Genomic DNA, 25,466 nt, shown 5'->3' with positions numbered 1-25,466 from the left:
CTGTATGCTTTGCGTGTAGGGACTGTTTTTCTCTAGAGCAAGCGAAGACTTGATGGAGATGAATTCTTCTTTTGTTAGGTGATAGTTACACTTGCCAGTCTTTTTATAATCAGTTCTGATTACATCCTTTAGGTATACGTTTGCCTAGTTTAGTTAGTCAATTCAAAAGCTTTAAAATCACCAAAAATCTCATCTTTATAATGGTTACGTCAAGGAAGACGTTTCTGTATTCTGATTTGACGGCTTCAGCGCAGGCAGACATAGATCCGCAATTAGAGTTCGGGAAGGAGTCCATTTTTATCCTTAATTTCCCGAATAGGCCTGTATGATTGTTGGTCTGTCGCACGTTAAAATCTAGTAAGTCTGATGTTTAAGTACATAAACATTTTTTTTTTCTTGCCGATAGTAAAGTATTCATAAATCCGGATTCCCGTACAAGTAAATTGACATTGCCATTGTCGTCAATAACGTCGTAGACAGATTTGATTAGCGGTTCGCTGATTGGCGTCACGACGTAAGTGAAGAGAGTGGAGGTGTAGGCCTGGACGAAGACGAAAGCGGCCAAGATCCAAACGCCAGCGACTAGTCGATAGGATAATTTTCTCGACCTACAAGGACCACCTAACAAATAAAAAAGTTGTGATTTGCCAATCACATTTATTTTCTTACAGCATGCAAAATATGTCATTTGATTTCCTTGTTTTAAACCTTGTGACAGCAAAGTGCCGTAGACGTAAACATATTGTTTTCCGGTTTCTCCTTTGGTGATTATTTTTTCAGTCGCTGGATTGTCGATTGGTCTTGAAGGTGTTTCAATTAGCGATCGATATTCCAAGTAGCGCTGGATTAAATTCAAAACTGCGATGACGCAAACGATCGATATCCCCAGTCCTAACCAAACCTGGTGATCGAATAAAAGTAGATGCTGTTGAATACGAAAGGTTAAATTCAAGTCATTTAAATATTCAAACCGGCCATTGAAATGGTTTGACGACGGCGTTGATGTTGGCCGTTTCATTAGGGACGGGAATGAGGAAAGCGAAATCATCGTAAATCCATGGCATTGTGAAATCTACGACTGAATTGTACTGGAAGGTCGCGATCGTATCGTGGACCAGCAAATCGGATTTCTTAAAAATTCAGATATTAGTTGTGCATCAGAATTATTTAATCAGCCCGTTAATTTGTTTCAATGATTTCTTTCGATTTGAAATGGGTCGAACTTAACTTGATTCCACAAATAGCTAAAAAGTCCTGGTCCTTTTTCTGACGGCTCAGGTTTGCTTTCCGTCACTCGAACCATTTCGTACCTGGCCGGAAGATGAAATATTTTAATGTTTCAAACGTTGGTTGAGTCAATTTCTTTTAGTTGGTTACGTGAAATTTAAACGTTGCGATAAGAATTCGAGGAGTACTCCTCCTTTGAGCGGTCCAACTAGCCCCTTAGGGTTTCCACTCCAACGTGTCTGTACCGCATCATTATGGGTTAATTCAACTTTATTTTCAACATTGAATCGCAACAAATCGTTGGTGTTTTCCTACCCAAATGACGCGGAGGTGTTGGCCGTTGAGCGTGTTTGCCATTGATGAGGAACCGCGAATAGAAATGAAGAAACAAACGGGAAATATTAAGAAAGGCAAGAGCGACATTGCGATTCAGTTGAACGGATCAGCTGCTTGATTAGTATCTAGTGTCTTTGTTGCCAGCAACGGTCCTATAAATATCCGACAAGAATATTCAACGTGCGCAGTTATTCACTGGATTGAAAAAAAAAAAAAAAAAAAAAATTGTTGTCGAGTTGGTAGGACTAATGTAAATAATTTTAAAATTCATAGATTGTGTTATGTTATGGATGCGCTGCTGCTCGTATTCATCCGGTGAGGTATTGTTTTGTCCAAGCGTGGAATATGGAGTTGCAGGCAAAGTTTTTGAAATTTCTTTTCCATCGGGACTTTATGTTGCATGTAAATCCAAGTTTCATAAATCGTATTCCGCATTCGTATTCAATGTTGTTCGATCTTCTGCGGCATGTGAGATTAAGGCGAACGCCTTAGAAACTTCCAACGAAACATCCAATTTTTTTCCCCCCGATTCAATCAAAATGGATTGAACATTTCCCTTCTCACGAATGCCTGCTGTAATATTTAAACTCGATCCCTCAAGTCAATATCAGGCGAGTCAATATTTTACTCAAAATTGATTTGATCAGACTTCAAGTAATGTCGTGTATTCTTTTTTCCAGCAGGAATGAAGTCCAGTTTCCTGTTTCGGCTGTCGCGATGCTGGATGCAACTTAAAAGATTGCAATATGGCGTGGAATAAATTCGATGCAGCATCAAGGTAATTTGCATTTATTTCACATTTCTCTTTGCGTGCGTTTTATTCCTAAACTCACTTCCAGCGCTCTAACTTCGGATTTGATTTATGCATTTCCATTTGCAATTTGAAATGTTTTTGATTTCCTATAAAGTCGGATGGAGGCAGTAAGTATAGTATAGAATTTTCCTTTCACAACGATTATTCCCACATTACATTTTCTGTCGATAGGGATTAGATTAGAATTGGTCGATCTTCCCTCAGCCTGTTTCAGAAATTCGATGTAGATAGCGTTTCACCTTTGTTTAGGTCGTCTATAGAGGAGAACCCCTGCCGATATAGTAATAAGCCTTGGGAGTTGTCGAGTGAGTTGACACAGGAGAAAAATTGGATCTGATGGATGCGATTGCATGATGGATTTCTGTATTTTTCCGAATTTTTAATCACCCGAAATAATAGGTACATTCGTTTCACGTAATTGATGATGTGGGAGTTTGTTTTGATGTGGTGGAGGATTGAAATGAATTTTAACTGCGGTTGTTGTTGCAAAGTTTTCTGGGACTTCGATTTTCTGGTTTTTATCGACAAATTTTTTATCGCACAAGTTAACACACAAAAAAACAACTGTAAACTCTAACACAACTATTTTAACATTGATTAACTGTCCATTTTGAAATTATTCAATCATCGGTTATATGGATGCTTTAAAACAGTATTTTGAAGTGCAAAATTGAGGTAAGCTTCTGTTGCGTAACTTGTTTAAAAAATGCCTGCTTCTTTTATCTTCATCTCTTTAAATGCACTGACGTAAATGAGTATAATTGCATTACTCGGAACATGCTTAGAAAACGGTAAATTACTGTCTGTTATTGGGCGTTCGGGTGCGGATGCTGTGGCGGTCACGCATAGAAATAATTTTTTCGCAGAGAAATGCCAAAAGGGAAAGGCCGAATCCAACGGCAATGACCAGAAATGCGCCCGTCAAATTTTTTAAGGAAAGTGGGGCCAGTTTGTTTTTCGGCATTGCTTTCCCACTTTGGACATTTCCCGTACATTGAGGGGGCATGGGGCGGAACCACAGGTCCCAGTAGTCGAGCAGTCCAGTTTGTTGCAACTCCAACAATCTTTTTCATTGATCGACAGCGGAAAATAAAATGCTTAGGTTATTAAAACGGCGACATATAATGAGTGAATCGGTCGGATTGCTTACCCGCGGTTAATACTTTTGGTGTAGGGACTGTTTTTCGGTAGGGCTAACGTTGTAACACCCGTCATAAATAAACCGTTTGCTATTTGCAAGTTGCATTTTCCAGTCTTTCGAAAATCCTGTCTTACTTCATCTTTGAGGTAAACCATTGCCTATTGGTTAAGAAATTAAATTTGAAAGCGACAAAGTTTTTGACTTGTTGGAATGAAAATACGCGGAAAATAAGAAATATTTTACGTCGAGAAAGACGTTTTTTGATCCTGGTCTAATGAAATTTACGCAGTCAGACGCCAAAGTGCATCGAGAATTTGGGTTAGAGTTGAGCCTCTCTTGTAGTTTTAGGTTGAGGCCCGTATTGTTTTTGTCCTGCGAATTTCAAGTGGAAAGATAAATCTAAATCAACGGAACGATCCGTTCAAAGAAAATGTGAACTTGCCGAAATGATGGTGTCTGGAGTTCCCGCTTTTCTGACGAATAACTGGATGTCGCCACTTTCCGCTATGGCCTATGTCGTAGGCGGAAGTAATTAGCGGTTGATTAACTGGTGTCACTATGTAGGTGATCAGAGTCGACGTGTAGGCCTGGACGAAGATGAAAGCGGCCAGGGCCCATACGCCAGCGACTAGTCGAAAGGCGAATTGTTTTGATGGACAAAAACCCCCTAATTATTAAAGAACTGTTAGTTTCGTATATCTCTGGCTTTCGCTCTACAAAACTTATTAGTGTCGAAATGATAGAAACCTTGCGAAAGCAAACTGCCGAAGACGTAGAGGTACTGTTTTTCAATCTGCCATTTCTTGAGACGAAGCCGACCACCTTTCTGACTCTTTGTGGGGTTTTCAGGTTGGTTAATAGTCGCCTCGATTGTTGATCGATATTGCAAGTAGCGCTGGATTAAATGCAAAACTGCGATGACGCATCCAATGGATACCCCGAGTCCCAGCCAAACCTGTCGATTCGATAACCAACTTGCAAGAAAATGTCGAATTTTTAATTTGTAAGTATATACGAACCGGCCATTGAAAGGGTTTGACGACGGCGTTGATGTTGGCCGTTTCATCTGGGACGGGAATGAGGAATGCTAATTGACCGTAAAACCAGTAGGCTGTCATATCGATGATTTTATTGCGCTGGAATGTCGGCGGTACATCTTGAATTAAAAAGTCGCATTGCTGTGACAGATTAGGCGAAAAGTAAAACGACCGGTTACTGGATTTTATCTCATGATGTTTTCGTTAAAAAGAAATGAAACAAGCAATGTTTAATCTAGTGTCAATAGAAAAATAACTTTTTTTTTTTGTATCGATTTTATTATGTTCAGGTCGTCTTATTACTACCAGCAAGAATTGACTCATTGGCTATCAAGTCTAGAGAGAAGGAAAATGGAAAAGAAAACTCAACTCCATCAAACAAATAGCTGAAGAGTCCCCGCCCATTTGCCGGTGGCTCCAGTCCGTTTTCCGTCACTCGGACCATTTCGTACCTGCGAAATAAAAGTAAGACTTATTAAGGTATGGTTCTTTTTATATAGCAATTAAATGGTTCGTAAAATGGTCTTACGTGAAATTCAATCTGGTCGACAGGTATTCAAGAGCGACGCCCCCTTTGAGTGGCCCTGACAACCCCTTTGGGTTGCCTTGCCAACGAGGCTAGAATGATTGTAATTATACATTTTTATTGATTGAAGTTAAACTGAGTTTTCAGATTTTTTACCATACCCAGATGACACGAATGTGCCGACCGTTGAGTGAATTCCACGTCGACGACGTTGAAGAGCCACAACTTGAAACGGCCAACCAAATGAGCAAAGGTAACGTGAATAAATTCATTGTAGATTAAACAGGCCTATTTGTTTTCTTTGGGTTCGTCAGACCAACGACAAATCGTTTTAAAGTTTTTTTTTTTTTCACAGAACGGGATCTTTAAATTTAATGTTAACGGGAATTTCAATGTAATTATTAAGAACCGCGCCGCGAAGGAGATCATTAGGCTGATCGTTGCCAACGGGGACTGATCAGTAGGAGATGAGAGGATTTCTTTTATCTGTTATGTTGCTCTTTGGCTATACAGTGCTACACTCTCTAAAGAAAGGAGGAAATGATAGATGTACGCCATTGTTTTATTCACGACCCGGTTAATCTAGGATTCCATTTCGATTTCGATTGACCGTTGGATATCTAATGCAATGCTTTGACGTCAAGTCCTAGTGCAACATTTATGGCTGGGAAGTTTCTCAATTTTTTACTATTCACTGTTTGATCCTGTTTCATCAATCTGTTGATAATCAATCGGCTTCCTAGAAGTACATTGTCCACAGAATACTGAGCTCCGAAATAATAGATCAGTTGAATAATAATCCCTCACGAGCGAATCAACATCGTTAGCGCTAACTAAATATTTACCTGTTTCCCGAGAATTTAATAGTTATTTAATATTTGGCGCAAATGTAGTTGGCCGGTATGGTGCGATAGTGTCGTGAATGAGTGTTTCATCCCGGAAATCCATTATTCACAAGTTACTGAGCTCAGGAATAATGTATCAGTTAAAAAAATCCTTTAAAAGCGAATCAATAACGTGAACGACATTGGCGTTCTGGTAAGGACCAATGATTATTTGATATCTCGCTCTGAAATATTTAATAACATTTAACAGTCTTAACTTTGAAAAATTTACAAGGTTTTATTTTCTTCAGTTGAATCTACTACTTACTGTGTAACTTTTGGGTGTTTGTTTTAGTTCGCATTGCGTGGAAAAATTGGATTGGTTTCATCAAGGCAATCGAGGATCCCAATCGAGGAAAACCAGAGGCGCCGACGACAAGGTTAGCAAGTTCTACATTTGTGTTTATTTATTTACTCTAGTTCGAGCTAGCTAGGATGTAGGAAGAAAGTTACACATTTCTGAATCTCAACTCAAGGCCTCTCTTTACCGATAAATGAGAAAATCGAGTCTATTAACTACGCAACTATGTCGATCGTGTTTCATTGGTTACGCTTAAAAATGTACACGTAAACCAGAAAATTTGAAAAAAAGATTACTCAAGTCGAGTTACAATGTCGCCGATTATTCAAACTGTATCAAATTCTCTGGGACAGATGCGTAGGAAAGACTGGGTTTTTTCATCCTCCGCCACCAATGTATGGCATAGTAAACAAATGTCTTTCCATCTGTCGTAAACTCATGCCTCGTTTTTCTTTAATATTATCGTCACTCAAAAAGACAGGAGCGAGAGAAAAGATTTAGAATTAACTTAATGTGGATCACCAATTTTTGATTTGTTTGCTTGCTGATGTGATTTTTTTTTTCGGTATGATTTATACACAAGCCACCAAATATAGGCAAAGAAAAAGCTAAGACTGCCAAGATTCCAGTGTCATTTCTTAGCTTTTTTTCTTGCTAGGTGGGTTGAGTGTTGTTGAGGCAGTAAGGCCAAGAAAATCAAGATTAATTCAAATAACTAGCGGTCAAATATCGATGTTTCCATTTGCCGCCATTATGGTTGTCGTATGTTTTGGCTAAATTGCGCACGGGTTTCAAGGACTGTTATTGAACAACTCTGTGGTTCGTTGTCAGTTGGCGTGCAGGTATTCTGGGTTAAGGGACTAACAAAGAAGGAAACTGCATTTCTATCTTTACCGTCTTTGAGTAGACGTAATCAGAAGATTGCTCTTGGAGAAATCTCGTCCATTTTATTAGTGGTAGGCTGGTAGCGCGCAGTAATTCACTTAAAAAAAAATTTGTTTTGGATACGGTAGGACATTTGTAAATAATTTTAGAGTTCATAGATTGTCTTTTGTTATGTTTTGGGTACTAATCCATAACCTCGAATTTTTGAGTTGTAGGCAAATATTTTAAATTTTCTTTTCGATCGGGCCTTCCATCGCATGCAAATTCATGATTAATAAATCGTGTGCATCATTCGTATTCAACGGAGTTGTTCGATCCCCTGTGACACGCGAGATTAAGGCAAAACGCAATATAGAAACTTCGGATTCAATCCACAACAGAAAATAATCAAATTTTTTTCCCAGATTCAATCAAAATGGATTCAGCAATTCTCTTATGAATAACTAGTCTACTGTAATATTTAAACTCGGTTCTTAAAGTCAATGTCAGGTAAGACAATATTTTACACAAAATTGATCTGATTATACTTCGAGTAATTTCATGTATTCTCGATTCCCGTAGGAATGTTACCCAGTTTCCAGTTTGTGCTTCCCTGTTCCAGTTTCAATGCCCGATTAATCACGAGAGTGACGGTTCTGTTCATCGGGATTCGCGATTCAGAATCAGGATCGTGGGATTCATCCTATACTCAAATAAAGTTTTATTAAACGGCATCTAGTGATTGCGATTACAAACAAAACATTTCTTTTCAGCTTCGTCTGCTGCACTGTACTGCACGTGCATGAAATCAAAAGATCAGATTGAGATGGGTGTCCCTAAACTATGGACTTGGACAGTCCATTTTGGACTACTAAACTATGGACTTCGATCGAAAACTATGGACTTCACCAGATGGCGCTGCCTGTCCGAAACTATGGACTTGGGGACCTAAAATATGGACTTTAACCTGCAGAAACTATGGACTCCATCAGATGGCGTTATATCCGAAACACTGGACTTGGCGTCTAAAGTATGGACTTTAAATGTATAAACTTGGCTTAGATCCGAATATTTTCGCTTAAGTTTTAAAAGGTTAAATGAATATATCTTTTAATTAAATTTAAGCAAACCACAAATTCATTCCGAATGGTGTATTGCGAATATTAATACACGATTTACAAGGTACATTTTGAACATTTCAAAAAAGGTTTTATTATTCTTGATTTGACATTTGAGAAAAGAAATAAAACAAAGTCATTTAACGTTTAAATGCAAGATGAGCAATACCAGAGCACTTTTTTGCACTTGATGGCAGATTCAGGTATGTTCTCGCATTCCGGATGGAAATATTCTTTGCAAATGTTGCACTGTACCATAACGTGAAATTTTTTAGGAAGGAGTTTATGAAATCAAAAGTCGGGCATCCGACACACACAGAAGAGGGGAATGGAAATTTGTTTCTTTGGTCTCCAATTTGAACGCGTTCGGAGTCCTTCGGTTGGAAAAGGAATGATTGCGCCGTCGGAAATGCATTTCATTAGATGGGAGCGCATTTTTGACCCATCAAACCTCAATTCAGATGGATTAAATGAAAATGCCCAGGCTGTCGCAAATGCGATGGCATATAATCCGCAACTTCCGCTTTCTTTTTGGCTTTCGCATTACCCATTATACCCATTATGTTTATCCCTTTATTTTTTTAAGATATGGTAGTGGTTTTGTTAATAATGGAGCTATTGATCTTTTAGGTACACAGTATGAACACATTTCTCAAAAGAGGGAATTAATTTTAAATGTGCTGCAGAACCGCTTATGTCTCTAAAGACTGTTCTTGCCCTATACGTTGTTTTATATAAAAGCAAAAGTCAATTTAAAAAAAAATGAGATCTTAAGTATGAATCGAAGATATAAAAAGCATAGCTCATCATCTGATAGAAAGCTTAAACCTATTAATTAAGCAAAAAAGATATGTAGCTCATGCTTCTCTTGCAATTGGTGCTTTACTTGGACAACCCGAATTTTCAATTTTATCTTTAGAACCGGGTAAACTTAGTGAGAGTAATGTGGATATAGGAGGAAGGAATATTAGTTAAATTCGCAAATAGAAGCTTAAAAATATATAAGAGATTTTGCCTTTAATTAACACGGAAAAACATCTTGTATTTAAATCGTTTTATAGATCGGATAAAGCAAGACAGCGAATTAATAAAAAATAATACTTTAGAAGAAATTAACAAAAAAATAGAATATTTTACAAAAATATATCCTACCGCCGACGGAATTCTACCAAGCAGTGTTCTGGCATTTGATACTATTATTATAATAAAAAACTATGAACCAAACAAATTTTGGCTTTAAAAAAGTAAGTGTCCCGCCAGCTCTAGAAAGCTCGTGGCTTCTTGTAGTTTATTGAACGGACGTTAAATATTTAAAACAAAAAAATGATAGAACGATTCGTAGTTTATGTTTTATGTTGAATTTGGATAAAGTCCATACTTTTCAGGAAAAGTCCATAGTTTAGTATGGCCATTGGTGGAGCGTTCAGGTTCTAAAATATGGACTTTGACAGGCAGCGCCATCTGGTGAAGTCCATAGTTTTCGATCGAAGTCCATAGTTTAGTAGTCCAAAATGGACTGTCCAAGTCCATAGTTTAGGGACACCCGATTGAGATGGTGAATTATTTGAAATTTATTTTGTTTATTTTTAGACTTTAGATATTTTGTTGATTAAGAAATTGCTTGCTGGCTCATCATCTCATAAATGGACTAAAGATGTTATGTGTTTTCAGGAAAAACAATAGGCAAGCATTAACTTCAAAGACAACATTGGACTATGGAAGGATAAAGAAAAGAAAAAATAATCTTTTTTGGAACTGCAAATAAAGGTGTGTATTTTATTTGCATAAGAATTGGTAGAAGAGAATCAAAGTCATGAAGTTAATTAAATCTATTACTAATAATCTTTTCCAGTGTGTGAAGACATAAGAATAACCCTGGATGCCAACGATGATGGGAGTGATTAATTATGAAACTGCTAAAATAGTTGACACCCCTGAGAGTAGGAAACTGCTATTGAATCCCTACAAAGTACTGCACTCGTAGTAATCATACAGCAGAAGACTCACAATTTGAAGACATTATGGTGATTGATGTGCTTGGTAGGCCTAAATAGGATCTGGGCATCTGGCAACACCAATCAAAAAGTAAAACAGATTTATCATGTCAAGTACTCATTGCAATTTTATTTTTCTGTTACAGAAAGTTGTTGTAAAAAGAAAGAAGGGTTGATCCAGAAGCCCAAACCAAAAAAGAAGTCCAAAACTTTTGTGTTGCAATCTGTTATCTTTACCACAGAGTTCTCAGAAGTTGGTGGCAAGTGGCAACAAAAAGTTCCTCATGGTAGCAGTTTTTAATTCTCAATAAATTTGAATGAGTGGATTTCATTAACCATTTTGAAATTGATTTCTAGGAACTGTTTAAGCTTATTCTTGACATGAACCATACAGAAGTTTACCAACAGTTGGGCATGTCACCACCGAGAGGATTTCTTCTTCACGGTTCACCATGCTGCGGTAAAAAGTCGTTGGCTTATGCTTAGCCTTAATTTTATTTATTGGGCCATACTTCGCGTTTGTTATCTTTTACATGTAGGAACTTAAAATCCTCTTTATTTTTTCTTTCAAAGATGCCGCTCCAGAGCTAGTATGTGATGAGTTTGGAGAGCCAATCTGTTTCCTGTGTTAAAAAGCGACGTCTTACGATTGCATGTGTAATATTTTAGACGAAATTTACGCCTTCATGCCAAAGAGAGAAACTGCTCAACGAGAGACGGAACGAAGGATTATTGCCCTGGTATGGTGCTAAACTTTGATTTTTCACCTAAATTTCTTTAATTCACTAAAAATTTTATGAAACATTTTGGCAACCGAGACAGAAATATTCCGGTATTGGTTATGGGTGCTACGAACAGACCAGACGCCTTAGATCTGCCTCAAGAAGAGCTGGCTGCTGGCCGGTTCGACCGAGAAATAAAACTTGGAATACCAGACCTCGCCGCAAGTGAGAAGATTCTCAATGTCCAAGAACCTCAGTTTAGCTTTGGATTGTTCTTTGCTTTGAACACATCGGGATACGTAGAGGCGATCGGGATACGCAGCTTGCCTTGGCATCCAAGGCTGGCTGATAGCTGTGAATAGGTACATAAAGATTTGGTATTCTGTTTTTCACTTCTAACCGTTAGTTGACAATATCATTATTTTAGGGCTTTTGAACGGATGAAGTCCATATATTTGGGTACTTAAGGAATAATTTCGGTAATTTGAATTTAGCAATTTTTTTTATAGAAATGAGTTTTTTTAGGCAACAGTGCTCTTTTTTTATTTTTTTTATTTTGACTTAACAGAATTGGCAACACCTTGCCCAGTTCCAGTTTTGACATTGCCGAGCCAGAGAGCAGAGACATTGTTCTCCAGTACTGTTCGAAATGTTTGTAGGCTGATTGCTTCACGGTGTAATTTCCACCGGCTGCTTCACAGAATCTCCAAGTTTTCTTTATTGATCTTACGTTTCAACACCTGCCCTTGGACCTACACTGACGTTCGCCAGGATTTGATTGCATACTCATGCTGATTGTATTTGATGCCAAGAAAGCTTTAAAGGTTAAAGGAAAGGCCCCCCTTCTGTGTAAGTATTCATGTATTTCAATATTGATCTATGTGTGAAGTATTTGTCTATCTTTGTTATTGACATTTTTCTTTGCTTTCTTTATTGCAGGTTTGGCAACTGCCGATCTAAATGGTGCTGTTTTGTTCATTCCTGTCTGAAGATACGTAGCCTGCACTTAATTTTTACAATCAGGTGTGAATTGTTTGTCTATGTTTGAAGGTGAAGGTTTTTCTTTAAGTCTGAAGAGTGTTTGAAAATATCTGGTAGATAGCTATTGACCAAAGAAGGGGATTCAATATCATCGATGAACAGATTTAAATTATATAGCAGTTCTAAGTTTCTAACTTGAGTTGCACTATCTGTGTTACCTGAAATTTGTGGCAATTGACCAATTGTATTTAATTTTAAATAAGCGAGTAATGAAATATACAAAATAAGTGATACTAGAATTGTGTTTATTGTTCCCACCTCCACCCACAATTCCACCACATTTTACAATCACATACATACATACACGTATACACTTAAGTTAACCCGTTGGCTGCCACGCCATACAACCCGTAGATTGCTCTCTACTACTACTCTACGCGCCACGTCTGAAGGATCCATGGCCAAGGTGGGACTTGCCATTGCTGACAAGTCCGGGCTGATAAGGGGAAGTCCCTATGGTGCATTGCCTAACAGGGCCTTTCGGCGCGGCCAATGCTAAGGAGCTAGGGGAGAACAAAGGCGTGGCAGACAACGGGTTAACTAACACAAAACAAACGCAACAATACCAACAATACCAACAATACGATGATCCACGCTGACATTTTAGGGCTGCCGTCAATCTTTTGGTGTTCAATGTTCATCTAGGCAACATCTCTGCATTACCTGAATACAAAGAGAAAACCGTTACTATTACGCGACATGACAATTGAACGTACAAATAGGTAACAGTGATCAGGTTTTTGGCTCAAAACTTTAACAGCTCGCATTATTTAAGGCTTAAACATAGCTGGCAATATTGAGAAATGTAAACAGAACAAAGCTCACTTGCTAGTCTTTTTAAAAAAATCCGGAAGTAAACCGGAAGTAACCACAGCGCCTTAACCATTGAGCTGTCGTCGAAATAAACCACATATTCGTGATCTCCATGAAATTTGGGGTCGATTAGGTGTGATTTAAACGAAATCCAAAATTTGGCCAAAATCGAGAATTTTCCTGAACTATAGTTCAGGAAAATTTTCGAAACCGGAAGTACGAATACGTAAAAAACAAAACATGAACTTTACCACAAATTTTACGAGGATCACGAATATGTGGTTCTTTCGTACGTCAGATGAATATTTACTAAACTACAGACTGAAATGAGTAAACCGGAAGTAGAAATAAAAAATCAAATATCGAAAATCTAACAAGTGAGCTTTGTTGGGGGAATAGTTACTGTTACTTATCACTAAATATTTCAACAAAATAACAGCCAATAAATGTTTAAAGAGATGTGCAAAGTAACTGAAACTGACTGTTTTGACAGCTGCACATTTTCAAAAAGTCATCTAGCGTTAGAAAAAAGAAACGTCCAGTAAAACTTTGTTTGCGCGTAAGAAGGGCCTGATTTTGGAAACTATTTACACAGACAGAGTTTAACGCAACTAGGCTATTAGCAGATAACCTATGAAAATAAGTCAATTGTTGGGTACCTCGTGGTGTTGGTAATCCCGTGGTGAGTGACTGCAGGTGTGTAACAGCGGACGGAAGCGATCACAGGAGTGGTCTAACTCGTCAGTGCTAAGACGAGTTGAGTAGCAGCATGAGAAGCAGTGAAGCTAGATGAGCGTGCGTCACGAAGATATCGATGATGCAAAACGTCCATGACTTTTCTGTCCCCGTGCAGGGACCACACAATTCCATCAAAGAAACTGCGTTGTAGATTGAAATCGGCGGCCGACTCGAGATCCGAGGGACGTAAAAAATAATGCTGAAAAAAAACGAATTCGAAATCAAAAGCAAGCTTAAACGAATTAAAATTTTTGCGTCTTACTTAAAGATTTTGCAGGAAATCAACCACTTCCGGCTGTCCACTCCACAAGAACGGCTTCTGGCGGGAAAAAATGGCACACATGCATCCGCAAGACCAAATGTTGACCGGAGATTATAGTGAGGAACACATCCAGGATTCCAAATCCTAAACACATGTAAAATTCAATGACATTTGATATAAGAATTGAATGGCGATTGATATAAGAAACCAAACAAAGGTCCAAAAGAGCTCGAGACTTGCACCTCATCTACATCTACTCACCAAGTCATGATCATCCCGTCCTCACCGAAAAGCAACCAATACACCACAAACAGCTAAAGCCCCAAACTTCAAAATTGGTGGTAACAATCGACGTCAGTCCTTTGAATTTAAAACAACAAAAAAAAACAATAATAAGTAACAAATAATTGTGTCGAAACTTTAATTTCGGTTATTACTTTCGCCTAAAGCATCGCTTTCTCAGTCACAGGTAAATGGCACAGTATTTATCTCATCATGGGTAGAGCCAAATGAAAAATTTTAATTTGGGCACTTTCACATAACACTTCTAAGCCATTCTAGTTCATAACTTACTTGAAGGGAAAAACAACGGTACAATTGTGCGCAATTGTGCATAAGATCGAAGATTTGAACTGAATAAAAAGGATCGATTCGTTGACGATGTTTCTTTTGCCCTTGTTTAGTTTGTAAGGGGATTTGCGTTTATCTGTAACTCGCGTTTGGAAAACCAGAGGCAAAAAAAAAGGACATAAGGGTAACTAAAGCACAAGTAAAAGATGTGGAAAATTCCAGAAGCCAACAACGATTGGCAAACCAAATGAATAAGTTGTTGGTCACACAAAGCTTTCCACAACGCTAAAACTACTATTGTATAATCCAGAGACCTTACCTTAACAGGCTGGTAAGGTGAGGGGTGATTTATTCTGGGAGATGTTATTCAAGAGGGGCTCCTGCTCCCATTAAGCTGCTGATAAATATGGAAGAGTGAGTTTTGGGTGAAGCAATTCAGCATATTTCTGAAATACTGATTGAAATAATTTAGTTGTATTAAATGTTCTGGACACAGTGGCACATTTTTACCTCTTTGAATGCAATGTTGCTTTCAAGTAATCAGGAAAAACAACACAGTGTGACAGCACTTCGCTGAAGCAGGTGCGTAATATGAGTCCTACATGTTTCAAGGGGAAATTAAGTAGTGGTTGCATCAAAACAGAAAAGTCTATGTTTTATTTACCTCCTTCTAATATCTGATTAGTAATTCCATAGCAGGAAGGATCAGACAGATAGGAAACAGTTTGAGTCAGGTGACGAAAACCAGACGTTGTTAGCCTGTCAGGTAGTACTCAATCTGAATTTCAAGTAGAAACCAGATATGGTCATATGGGAATAAATATAAACTAGTCAGGCACTAGAAGCAGTAAAGATAACTTACATTTGATATGGTGTTGAATTTATTCCAAAAACATAAGGAAAACTACGAAGAAAGCATCCAGAACTTTCTACAGGACTACAAAACAATGCGATGTTAGCGACATCTTACTTCTATCAAACGGACCATTTTACCCAATCACTTTTTTTTAGGGGGAAAGAGTTCAAAAATTGAAACTTGATTACTTTTAAAAACACGAGCAACTTGAAAAGGTACTGCTTGCTAAGTGCAAATTCAGGCAACTCATATGCTACAACATATTTTCCGACAGTTACCAAATCAAAATTGTTAAAGCACATGTTAAAAGAATTGTTTTCATCCGCCCGCTCGCAACAATGTGGTTAGTTCATTACTTGGGTCATTAACTAATAAATTGACCACTTCGGCTTTCGACATTCACATTACCTACTCCCGGTTATTAAAACAGCTACTGTATGTTCAGCACTAGGAGGTCGAGTTTGGCTAGCTAACCTCTCCGTCTACATTGTAGATTTATAAGATCATTTTTTTATTACAAACAAAGCAGAATGTTGAGAAATAAAAAGTGAATCTTGATCGTAGTATAAAACTGATTTTCCGTTGAAAGACAATCTTAATCTTTTCTATCGAAAATTGCATAAACTTTTTTAAATGACGCGTACACGTTTGAAAAATTTATTAAATAATAATCTCAGAATTAAGACAAAGCAACTGACAATGCGAATTAATATTAAGGGTAGACAGCAGGGGCGTTGTAGGCTTGGGCTTTGTAGGCTGGAGTGGGATAGGCTGGAGTGGGATAGGATGGAGTGGTGTAGGCTGGAGTTTTGTAGGATGGAGTGGGGTAGGCTGGAGTTTTGTACTCTGGCTCCTTGTAGAATGGCGCGGTGTAAGCAGGGGCGACGTAGGCCGGTTGTTTGTATTCGGGAGCCTTGTAGGATGGAGCGGAGTAGGAAGCATCAGCTTTGGATTGAGGCTCAACGTACTCGGGGTACTTGGCTTCCCCTTCGTATTTCACATCAGCGGTGTATCCGTTGGCGTCAGCCTTGTAGGTGACGATCTGGACGCGGCTGTCGGGGAGAACCACACGATAAGATCCAGTGACTACGTTGTAGTCAGATTTCTCGTTGTGCTCAAAGTCAGTGTAAGATTCTTTATCCTGGACATCGTATCCGAAGCTGTAGGGTTGAGGGGCCTGAAAATGGAATTCAATGTTTGCAAATTAATTTTTGTCATTTGAGTTATTTAATTGAATTCAAACTTACGTATGTCACTTCTTCGTATTTAGGGGCCTCGTATTTAGGGGCTTCGTACTTGGGAGCCTCGTAGGAATCGGCAGCAGCGAACGCAATAAAGGCAATCAGGATAAAGAACTGGAATTTAATTTTAAAAAAATAAAATAAATTTAAGCAATTTAGAAATATTCAGTTTGTGAAATGTGAAATTGTGGTTACGATTTTTACCTTCATGTCGGAGCAGTAGTTGACTTGTTTGAAACAGCTGGATAACTGATACTTTCCAACCGAATCATCCACGGTTTTATACGAAAAAAGAGAGTTGACAACCAACGGCAATATGAGGGTGGAGCTGTAGGTAAAAAAGAATGTGAAGGTAAAACCGCAAATTTAGATAGGAACATGGGACAGTATTAGATCGTACGAAAAACGAAATATCAATGCATTGGAGACTATTAATCGTTTTCCGAATTTGGCCGTCAATAACTTTCTCACGCAAAAACGTTACATAAATCTCTGTGGCAATTCACATATTTTAACGTTATCGGCTATGATGATGAGTCTACAATAAAATAACGTTTATAAAAAATTCGTTTCTGTTTTTTAAATTACTATTGTAATAAAGTACAATTTTGCGTGCCTAACATTCAAGGTTAGGCGAAATATTTTCTTGCGCAGGTTTCATTGTCGCAAACGCAAACTGGACGTGTTCAAATGTCGGTCAGTACTGTCGTAAGTCGTTCAACTGTTTTGTATCGATGCCCATAGCAATATAGCAATACTATCTCACCATTCAAATGAATCGGTACCAGCGCAGTAATTTAAATTATATTGGATCACCTTGCAACTTCACTTTTATTAGAAAGTACACCAAGTAGGTCACTCATCCTTCAAAGAGAATTATTCGAGTAAGATCCTCCTATTTCAATCGATTTTTTCAATGCTAGTGGCATCTTTTTAAATGAAATTTTATTATCGTTAGGATTAATATTTCACCGCGTATTATTTTCCCGAATAAATATTTCTTTACTATTTCACCGCGTTATTTCAATTAAATTCCCCTGTCTTTAAATTCAATTAAAAAATCAACGATTTTAAATTTCAAAGATTCGATTTCGTTTCCTCGCTAAAATGAATATTAATCGGCAAGTTAAAAAAAAGGGAACTTTAGGTGTATCGGGCGTATCTGTGAACCAACATTCAGGTTTGAACCGAAGGAGAAAGAAATACCTCGATTGGGACATTTTTACAACCTGTGAAAATAAGTATCAAACAACCGGGTTTCAGAGATTCCTCAACGAAATAAAAACTGAGAATTTAAATTTAATGAAACAACTTTTCTGGGGTGATGCACCGCACATAAAAGAACTTCAATATCTCAAATCTCTTTGGCCGATCCAATCCATCTTACATCAGTGGCTGGTACAGAAATAACGGAAAGGCAAGACCGTCTCACTATCCTACCTTAGAAAGAAACAACTGTTACCATTGTAATTTCAATATAGAGATATCGTTGATTGCATTATATCGGATGCTACAAATGCGACGTGACTAGGGCAACGTGATCTAACTATTGCCCCAAACAAAGACTTAAAATAACTTGGGAATATTTGCGGCATTAAAAAAATAAATAAATCGATTCCTTCCCGAATTTCCCAAATTCTGTTGATCTAGAGACAACATGGCAACAATATAGTCAGACGCAAAGCCAACTGCAGAAAACATCAGCAAAGCTACTGACAAGGTAACGACGATTCATGTTTCTTTGATTCCTTCGAATTCTTTAGATTTTACAATTGTTAAGGTTAGAACAGAAACCTCAGACGAAATAGACTGCGAATGCAATAAAGCTGTGACAGGTAATCGTTACAGTTGAAATGTTATCGGTATGTAAATGTCAACACTAACAACTTCATTCGGTAGCCCACATAGAAAATTTGGAATCTGTCAGCTATTCAAATCATCTTCCAAACTGCCTTTGAATTTTGAATAATTAATGTGCACTGCATTCAATACGATGGCCGCAAGTCACCAAGAAAAATCCATTAAATAAAATATGCGCTGCAGTGAATAGAAAGCATCAGCTGCAATGTTCTGTACCCTTGGTTTTCAACTATCATAGCGAGAAAAAAAAACAACAACTAAGAACAACGACCGTAATAGTTAACTCCTGTACAACCTGAACCACCCAATAAAAATTGAAAAACAAAAAAAAACAACAAAAACGAACATACCATTTCTGTTTAAAAGTTCCAAGACGGGCTTTTTTCCTTTTCTTTTACTCTTTCGCTATGTGGAATCTGCTGTGAGCAAATGTTCAATCTGGAATACAATGAAGAGAAAAAGAATTAAAATCTTCAGCAATAATAACAGGATTATTGTCATACAATTCTCAAATTCAAATAAGTTAACCAAAACATACCGTTGGTAGGAGGTTGTCAATGTCAAATGAATAATTTCAAACACCAACAATTCCTACTGCGAATCGTATCCGTATCAGTTTCGGATACATACACTCACCTTAATGTCACATAAAAGAAATCCAAAGTATCGTACAACTAAACCGAAACTATGCCTGAAAATACGAATATCGCAGATGAATTTTAAAATCTGAACTAACATGTGATGTGGTCCTACAACCTTCGAACAGTTGACAACCGTTGCATTATGTACGCGTGAATAAAGCAATACCGAATGTTCTTTGAAGACAAAATGCATAAATCGACAAAATATCACATACTAGCCTAAATCACGAAGAATTATAGACTTGATGACGACGGTAGTATGCTTGTCTCCAAAACAAATAGTTTGTTTCCACTCGGTGCAGTGACGTACTTTAAAACATACTCACGGGTATTTAAGGGATAGTTGCTGGCCACCAAGACATTAGACGGTCAGCAAATGCGATCAACTGAATCGCAATGTCGCTCTTACCTTTCTTAACATTCTTCACTTGGTTCTGCATTTCTTTTCACGGTTCCTCACCGACGCCCAATCCGCTCAGCGGCCAACACCTCCGCGTCATCTGGGTAACAAACAATTATTTGTGCATTCTTATTCATTTAAATCAAGTTTGATTAATCCGGAATTACGTAATTCGTGGCAGACACGATGGAGTGGAAACCCCAAAGGACTATTTGGACCGCTCAAAGGAGGAGTGCTACTGGAAATCTTGGCGAAACGTTTAAACTTCACGTAACCAACAAAATTAAAATTTCTTTTTCGTTTTACTGACCATTTAATTAATCCTCCGGCCAGTTACGAAATGGTCAGAGTGACGGAAAACAGACAGACGCCAACGGAAAAAGAACGTGGACTTTTCAGTTATTTGTGGGATCAAGTTGAGTTCCAAATTTTTTCATACTAACTAGGCTAAGATGACAGGAGGTGACAGTCTAACAAAAAATAATGATTAATCATAGCAATCTGAACTACTGGTTCACGATACGATCCCGATATTCCAGTACAATAAGATCATTGACATGACCTTACCTTGGATTTACGACCACTTCGCTTTTCTCATTCCCGTCCCTGATGAAACGGCCAACATCAACGCCGTCGTCAAACCGTTTCAATGGCCGGTTGGCACATTTTAATGGGATAATTATCCTGTTGTAAAAAAAGAAAATAAAAATCGTAAACATCATTATTCAATCGACAGGTTTGGCTGGGACTGGGGGTATCAATCGCTTGCGTCATCGCAGTTTTAAATTTAATCCAGCGCTATTTGGAATATCGATCCGAATTCGAAATGGATTTTAAAACCAGCAATAAACCACAGCCAGAAAAGTTAGCAAACGATGATCAACTTCGTTTCAAGAAATGGCAAATCGGAAAGCAATATCTCTACGTTTTTGGCAATTTGCTTTCACAAGGTTCAGAACCCCCGACAATTCCTTTGCGTCACACCTTTTACAGGTATTTTGTTTTTAATTAGGTGGACTCTGCCCATCGAAACGACTACCTTACCGACTAGTTGCTGGAGTGTGGACCCTGGCCGCTTTCTTCTTCGTCCAGTCCTACACCTCAACTCTGTTCACTTACGTTGTGACGCCAATCAATCATCCGCTAATCAATTCCATCTACGACGTTTTAGAAAATAAAGATATCAATTTAATCATCAGAGAAACGGGATTTATAAACACGCTACTAATGGCAAGTGGAAAACGTTAACGAATTCAAACTGCATAAAACATTAACACAATGAATTTCAAATTGTACACCAAGATAGAATAACAATTTAACGGGACTATTTGCGACATTACGTAAAAAACTCGACTCCATCCCGAATTCTCGATGCGTATCGTTGCCCGAATGTATCAGTCCTATACAAGCTGGATCAAGAAACGTTTACATTGACGTAAGACAATTAAGACATCTGCTGCTCTTATTTTTGGCTTCAAAATATTTCATCCTTTTCAATTGATGAATGACTAGGCAAATGTTTACCTAAAGGATGTAATCAGAAATGATTTTAAAAAGACTGGCACCTGCAATTTGCAATTGGCAAAAGAAGGATTCATCGGCACTATGTCTTCGCTTGTCCTACCGAAGAACAGTCCCTACACCCAAACAATAAGCCAAGGGTAAGCCAGTAAGTTCCAAAATGTTGTTTGAATTTTCTAATTTATTTCACATGTTGGAAAAAAAAAAAAAGGGTATTGGAAATTCAACAAATTGGCCTGGTCGACTTCTGGGACACCTGGTTCCGCCCAATGCCTCCTCAGTGCAACGGAAAACCCCAAAGTGGAAAGAAGAAAAAGAAAACATCTGCTCTTTCCCTGAAAAATTTGACTGGCGCATTTTTAGTTTTACTTGTTGGACTGAGTCTCTCCCTTTGGGCTTTTCTTTGCGAGAAAATCATTTCTATCCGTGAGCAACATGGCAGTCGCACAAGAAGTAAGTTGAATCAATGCCCAAATAACTTGATTGAGGTGTCATCCAAAACGACGGAAGAAGAACTACTATAAGCCATGTGATAAGTAAAATGTTGCTTGGTGTAACAATTAATTAAAGCCTAGAACTAACCAACCTCTAACTATGTCTTAACAATGCCTTATGCTTAGAATGCCTCTTATTCAAAGGATATAATACTCCTAATTATACACGAAAGTAGTGGTTGAATTTAAATTATGATTCAAGCCGGAGAAGACAATTTCCGACTAATTGTTTTACTATCATAATTTCATTTAGCAGTGTTATTACTTATTACTTCTTGAATGTCAATAACCTTAACGTTAACATAAACCTGGCACACAAGTCAATTATAGTCCAGTAAAAATGTCAGAATTAAAACCGATTTTGACAAATCACGACTGCGGTTGAGAAATCTCGGCTATCAGAAATTAATGTTCACCACTCATTTGTAAGACGAAACATGAACCCAAAATACACAAATCAAACAGAAAGAGGAAAAGGATTCGTTTGTCAAATGGTGAGCTTACCCCGGTTTCCGGTCCATTCACCGTGGATCGGGAGCTGTGCTGTCCACGACGTAACTTGTTTTCAGTTGGCATCCAGCAGTGCGAAAACAAGGCCGGAACATTAATCACACGATGAACAGGATTCCGGCTCATCAGCTCAACCTTAAAACCTATATCAAATATCAATTTAAAGAAAGAAAATAAAAAATCCTTTTTTTTTTTTTACAAAAATCCACTACAAAAAATATCAAAAACAAATAAAATTAATAAAGAAGATCTAGAGTCTAGATAGGAAGATGACGTAAGGGGGAAAAAATGGAACGCAAGAAATTTTGAAATTGCATTTGCGTGATCTCTGTGGCATAATCCAAAGGGAGATAAAATGAATAAACCTAGCTCAAATTTCAACCCAGAGAAGGAAAAGAAAATTCAATATTGAACGACACAATGACAAGAATTCGCTTTTCCCTACACATACATCAATTAATAATTAACGCTTCAATACGCTGGAATACATATTTGCCCTGCTCTGACTATATGACACTTTTCTCTTCCGGAATTAGCACTACCATAAAAACATTCAATAGCCCGCAAAAGAATTTCGAACGAAATGAAGATTAGCGAACGAGAATAACAGAAATAAAGTACATTCGTTTACAATAAATGCTTGATTCGGCTTGATTAAAACTCGGAAGCGGCCATGCAACACCTATAGTCTAAAAAGAATTACGTTGTCATGTTCACGCAGTCATGAACAGAAAGCAAATGATTCGACGCCAATCACGAGCAGATATAGATTTTAAAATTTGCTCCACAATCCCCATTTTCTCCTATATTAGAGGTTAACGTTTAACGATGTAACCGCGATGATGTACTTCTACGAAACGAGAAAAAAATTCAAAAACTTTGCCTAATCAATAAAAATTAATTTAAGGTAATGAATGTCATACTTTCTAAAACGTTTTTCTGTCTAATGGTAAAAAAATACATTCACGCTCGTTAGCAAGCCTCAACCCTCTAATCCAGATTGTTCCAATAGATATTAAATTTATAAAAAAAAAAACACTAAAGTCTGACTAACCTCATGCTGATTGGCACGGCACTGGCGGTGGAATTTCCTCCCCTTTCTTGCTGATCCTCGGTAGACTACCTTGTTCCATTCCCGTGGGTCCAACCTGAGAATAAGTCACACAAGGGAACTTATTCGAACGAATTACTACAACATGAAGGAATTTTAATGAGGTTGAAAATTCCGTTATCGATGTTCATTATCCATAAAATATATCTCGTAAAACATTAAGTATTTAAGGGAAAGAGAAACAAATGAATATTATACATTTGTTTCAAATTCAACTTTACCTGAAGTTTACTTTCTTTGGTTGAGTCGGTATCGGTTTAAATAGTTAGTTGTACTCCTCTCTCGGACGGAATTTTCAAGACACCTATGATGGATACAAACACACAAGTCTTTCTTCGGGGAAATGGCGAAGGTGCATCTAGAGGACAACATGATTAGACTGCCTGCAATGGATAGTGGAAGCAGAATAAAATAATTTTATTACTAATTTATCACCAAGCTGTTCTAACTTTAAGCCTAGTTTCTTGTCATGTGAAAGCTAATAAAATTTATCCTTTACTACTACTGTTCTTACTCATAACAGTAAATAATTAAAATGTTTTCAAATGTATCTCAATTCTTAAACTAATGTTGACAGGAAGTTGCATCGAGATAAGAAAGCCTTGAAATGAATTCTTTACCTATAATTTACAAGTAACGAAAACATCACACACATACCTTTACTGCATTGCAAATTGGTAGCAAAAATGTGTGGTTTACACCCATTATTGAACATTCCCTTTCGCAACTTCCATTTCTTGTTAAGCCAGTACCTATAAATGAAACCTACAATAAGAAAAATAAAATTAGAACTTTATTTCTTAACATCAAAACTTTACAAGTGCTGCTAGTTACTATTTTAAATTTAGGGACTATTTTTCAGAATATGTTCAAAAAATTAAATTAGGAACTTGTGCACTCTGAACATGTTCATAATGATAATTCTAACAAAATCTTGTGCCCGATAAATTTTACTTAACTGATAAATAGTCTTCAAAACAATAGCATACAATACACAGTTCCCGCTTAGTCGCTCACCAACCACACATAACTTTTTCATCAAGTCATTTCACTTCCATTACAACAACCAGTATGATGTATGGAAGGATTAATATGCTCTACAAATACAAGCCATTTTCATGTTATGAGTTCACGACATGATGCTCCAAAAAAGAAACTAGCAAACTCTCTAGAATCAGAGACAATCATTCAGACAGACAAGAGACGGAGAGAGAAGCTGAATGTCATGGCTGAATCAGCTGTTAATACTTAACCGAGCCATCTGACGGACAAGTTGTCTACAGTTTATTAGCTGGTTTCAATTAGCGGCGACTTCAATTGATTTAAAGAAACCTTTACAAGTTCTCTGATTTTAGTTCAACTTACAATACAATACACAACTAATTTTTAAGTTTAAACTCATGGAAGATTTAGGTGGCCAATTTAAAGAACCGATAAGATATTTTTCGGAAAAAGGAAATACATTTGAATGCAAAGAAAAAGAATTAAAAAAATTCACTTCAGACCTGTCTTGTTTAAACTTCAATGCTACACATACAAATCCATAGTTATAAATAGCATCGACAGTACTGCTGGGCTGGTGTCCCACTGGATTTCATTATCTCCAGACGTTTTCCTTGAAATCACCTGTCCCACTGGATTTCAATACCTCCCTTCGTTTACCTTGAATTCACCATTAACCTTGGAATACTTTTCTCCCACAGATTAACAAACCTTGAGATTGTCCCCCTTTTTTCAAGTTAATGGCCTTCATATTTCATTTAAAAGGCTGGCCATCCAACGTTCCATCGTCAGTCAACTCTCCGTAGTTGGTCGAGAGAGTAACACAAAACTTTTCTCTTGGCCAACTATGGACTGTAGGCTGGACCTCGTTCTTTTACATTTTGTCCTGTAGTTGATCAAATGCAATGTGCAATATACGGTGTCATTTGATCAATTACTGTCGTGATGTAAAAAATATTACTGAGTATGCAATAAGTTGCTAATCAGGACCAAGTTTTCACTGAAGTTTAAACAAATGGTACAAACTCAGTCTTTCTTTGATTGATATGAGGACAGAACAAATGAGTATTTCATGGCAGGATGGTACCATTAAAAAATCAAGTTTAGTTACGTTAACTGAAACTACCCGTAAACGTCAATTGACGATATCTAAATCAGGAATGAAACAATTCTTTATAGCATTCGCTGTGAGCGAATAGCTCGAGCCTCAAAGCAGAAAATTGGTAGATCACACTTAAACTTTCAACAAAAGTCGCGGGGTACAAAAACGAGGATTTAAAAATTTTTCAAACATCTTTTTCTAATCATATAGCTTCGGAAATTAGGCGTTCTGTAAATGAAGAACGGCAGTTGACGCTAAGTGAGCGATTAGTCATAGTAGGCTTCCTGGTTGGACTCAGGACCCTCCTAAAATAACGCGGTTTACAACGCACACCTTATCT

General features: G+C 37.6%; 2 protein-coding genes and 5 long non-coding RNA genes across 9 annotated transcripts; 2 read left to right on the top strand and 5 right to left on the bottom strand.

The window, feature by feature from the left end:
- Positions 1–3,144: 3,144 nt before the first annotated feature.
- LOC124196934 lies at positions 3,145–4,000 on the bottom strand. Its single transcript, XR_006875881.1, has 3 exons — positions 3,762–4,000; positions 3,528–3,676; positions 3,145–3,441 (listed from the first exon to the last, which is right to left on the bottom strand). It is a non-coding gene; the product is annotated as an uncharacterized LOC124196934 (long non-coding RNA).
- An 835-nt stretch (positions 4,001–4,835) lies between these two features.
- LOC124196928 lies at positions 4,836–5,413 on the bottom strand. The gene is made up of 3 exons (XM_046592182.1): positions 5,243–5,413; positions 5,085–5,173; positions 4,836–5,007 (listed from the first exon to the last, which is right to left on the bottom strand). The coding sequence occupies exons 1-3, from the start codon at positions 5,351–5,353 to the stop codon at positions 4,842–4,844; spliced, it is 366 nt and encodes a 121-aa protein (XP_046448138.1). The 5' UTR covers positions 5,354–5,413; the 3' UTR covers positions 4,836–4,841.
- Positions 5,414–6,351: 938 nt separating this feature from the next.
- Positions 6,352–8,315, top strand: LOC124196930. The gene is made up of 2 exons (XR_006875877.1): positions 6,352–7,640; positions 7,713–8,315. It is a non-coding gene; the product is annotated as an uncharacterized LOC124196930 (long non-coding RNA).
- Positions 8,316–9,429: 1,114 nt separating this feature from the next.
- Positions 9,430–9,765, bottom strand: LOC124196932. Its single transcript, XR_006875879.1, has 2 exons — positions 9,627–9,765; positions 9,430–9,528 (listed from the first exon to the last, which is right to left on the bottom strand). It is a non-coding gene; the product is annotated as an uncharacterized LOC124196932 (long non-coding RNA).
- Positions 9,766–9,789: 24 nt separating this feature from the next.
- On the top strand, positions 9,790–11,820 carry LOC124196929. Its single transcript, XR_006875876.1, has 8 exons — positions 9,790–10,015; positions 10,101–10,333; positions 10,389–10,529; positions 10,600–10,702; positions 10,816–10,982; positions 11,065–11,326; positions 11,392–11,443; positions 11,533–11,820. It is a non-coding gene; the product is annotated as an uncharacterized LOC124196929 (long non-coding RNA).
- A 733-nt stretch (positions 11,821–12,553) lies between these two features.
- LOC124196925 lies at positions 12,554–15,359 on the bottom strand. The gene is made up of 8 exons (XR_006875875.1): positions 15,251–15,359; positions 15,053–15,166; positions 14,899–14,986; positions 14,708–14,842; positions 14,080–14,178; positions 13,819–13,962; positions 13,478–13,755; positions 12,554–12,668 (listed from the first exon to the last, which is right to left on the bottom strand). It is a non-coding gene; the product is annotated as an uncharacterized LOC124196925 (long non-coding RNA).
- Positions 15,360–15,887: 528 nt separating this feature from the next.
- On the bottom strand, positions 15,888–24,243 carry LOC124196921 (repetitive proline-rich cell wall protein 1-like). 3 transcript variants are annotated; one of them, XR_006875870.1, is made up of 12 exons: positions 23,982–24,243; positions 23,680–23,787; positions 23,244–23,405; positions 22,966–23,059; positions 21,906–22,054; positions 20,431–20,543; positions 19,954–20,070; positions 19,697–19,856; positions 19,554–19,632; positions 18,884–19,486; positions 18,696–18,783; positions 16,693–16,813 (listed from the first exon to the last, which is right to left on the bottom strand). XR_006875870.1 is itself a non-coding variant. In XM_046592179.1 (6 exons), exons 4-6 carry the CDS (start codon positions 16,693–16,695, stop codon positions 15,957–15,959), a joined length of 579 nt encoding a protein of 192 aa, XP_046448135.1. In that variant the 5' UTR covers positions 16,696–16,813; positions 18,696–18,783; positions 18,884–19,486; positions 19,554–19,684; the 3' UTR covers positions 15,888–15,956. The 3 variants fall into 3 exon arrangements, 1 of the variants encoding a protein (XP_046448135.1); XR_006875871.1 differs by having other exon boundaries at positions 24,012–24,243; XM_046592179.1 differs by lacking the exons at positions 19,697–19,856; positions 19,954–20,070; positions 20,431–20,543; ... (3 more) ...; positions 23,680–23,787; positions 23,982–24,243 and adding exons at positions 15,888–16,421; positions 16,492–16,599 and having other exon boundaries at positions 16,690–16,813; positions 19,554–19,684.
- Between the last annotated feature and the right edge of the window lie 1,223 nt (positions 24,244–25,466).

The sequence above is a fragment of the Daphnia pulex genome, chromosome 7 (assembly GCF_021134715.1).
Source record: "Daphnia pulex isolate KAP4 chromosome 7, ASM2113471v1".
In the NCBI taxonomy this organism is placed as follows: domain Eukaryota; kingdom Metazoa; phylum Arthropoda; class Branchiopoda; order Diplostraca; family Daphniidae; genus Daphnia; species Daphnia pulex.
This window is presented reverse-complemented; position numbering and strand designations above follow the sequence as displayed.

What these genes read in the sequence shown, in the direction of transcription:
- LOC124196928 (XM_046592182.1), bottom strand. Translation starts at nt 5,353, where the DNA reads ATGAATTTATTCACGTTACCTTTGCTCATTTGGTTGGCCGTTTCAAGT. An exon ending in GGCACATTCGTGTCATCTGG is followed by an intron (nt 5,174 to 5,242) that starts GTATGGTAAAAA and finishes CAATCATTCTAG; the next exon opens with CCTCGTTGGCAAGGCAACCC. An exon ending in TCGACCAGATTGAATTTCAC is followed by an intron (nt 5,008 to 5,084) that starts GTAAGACCATTT and finishes TTTATTTCGCAG; the next exon opens with GTACGAAATGGTCCGAGTGA.
- LOC124196921 (XM_046592179.1), bottom strand. An exon ending in AATACGAAGAAGTGACATAC is followed by an intron (nt 16,422 to 16,491) that starts GTAAGTTTGAAT and finishes TTCCATTTTCAG; the next exon opens with GCCCCTCAACCCTACAGCTT.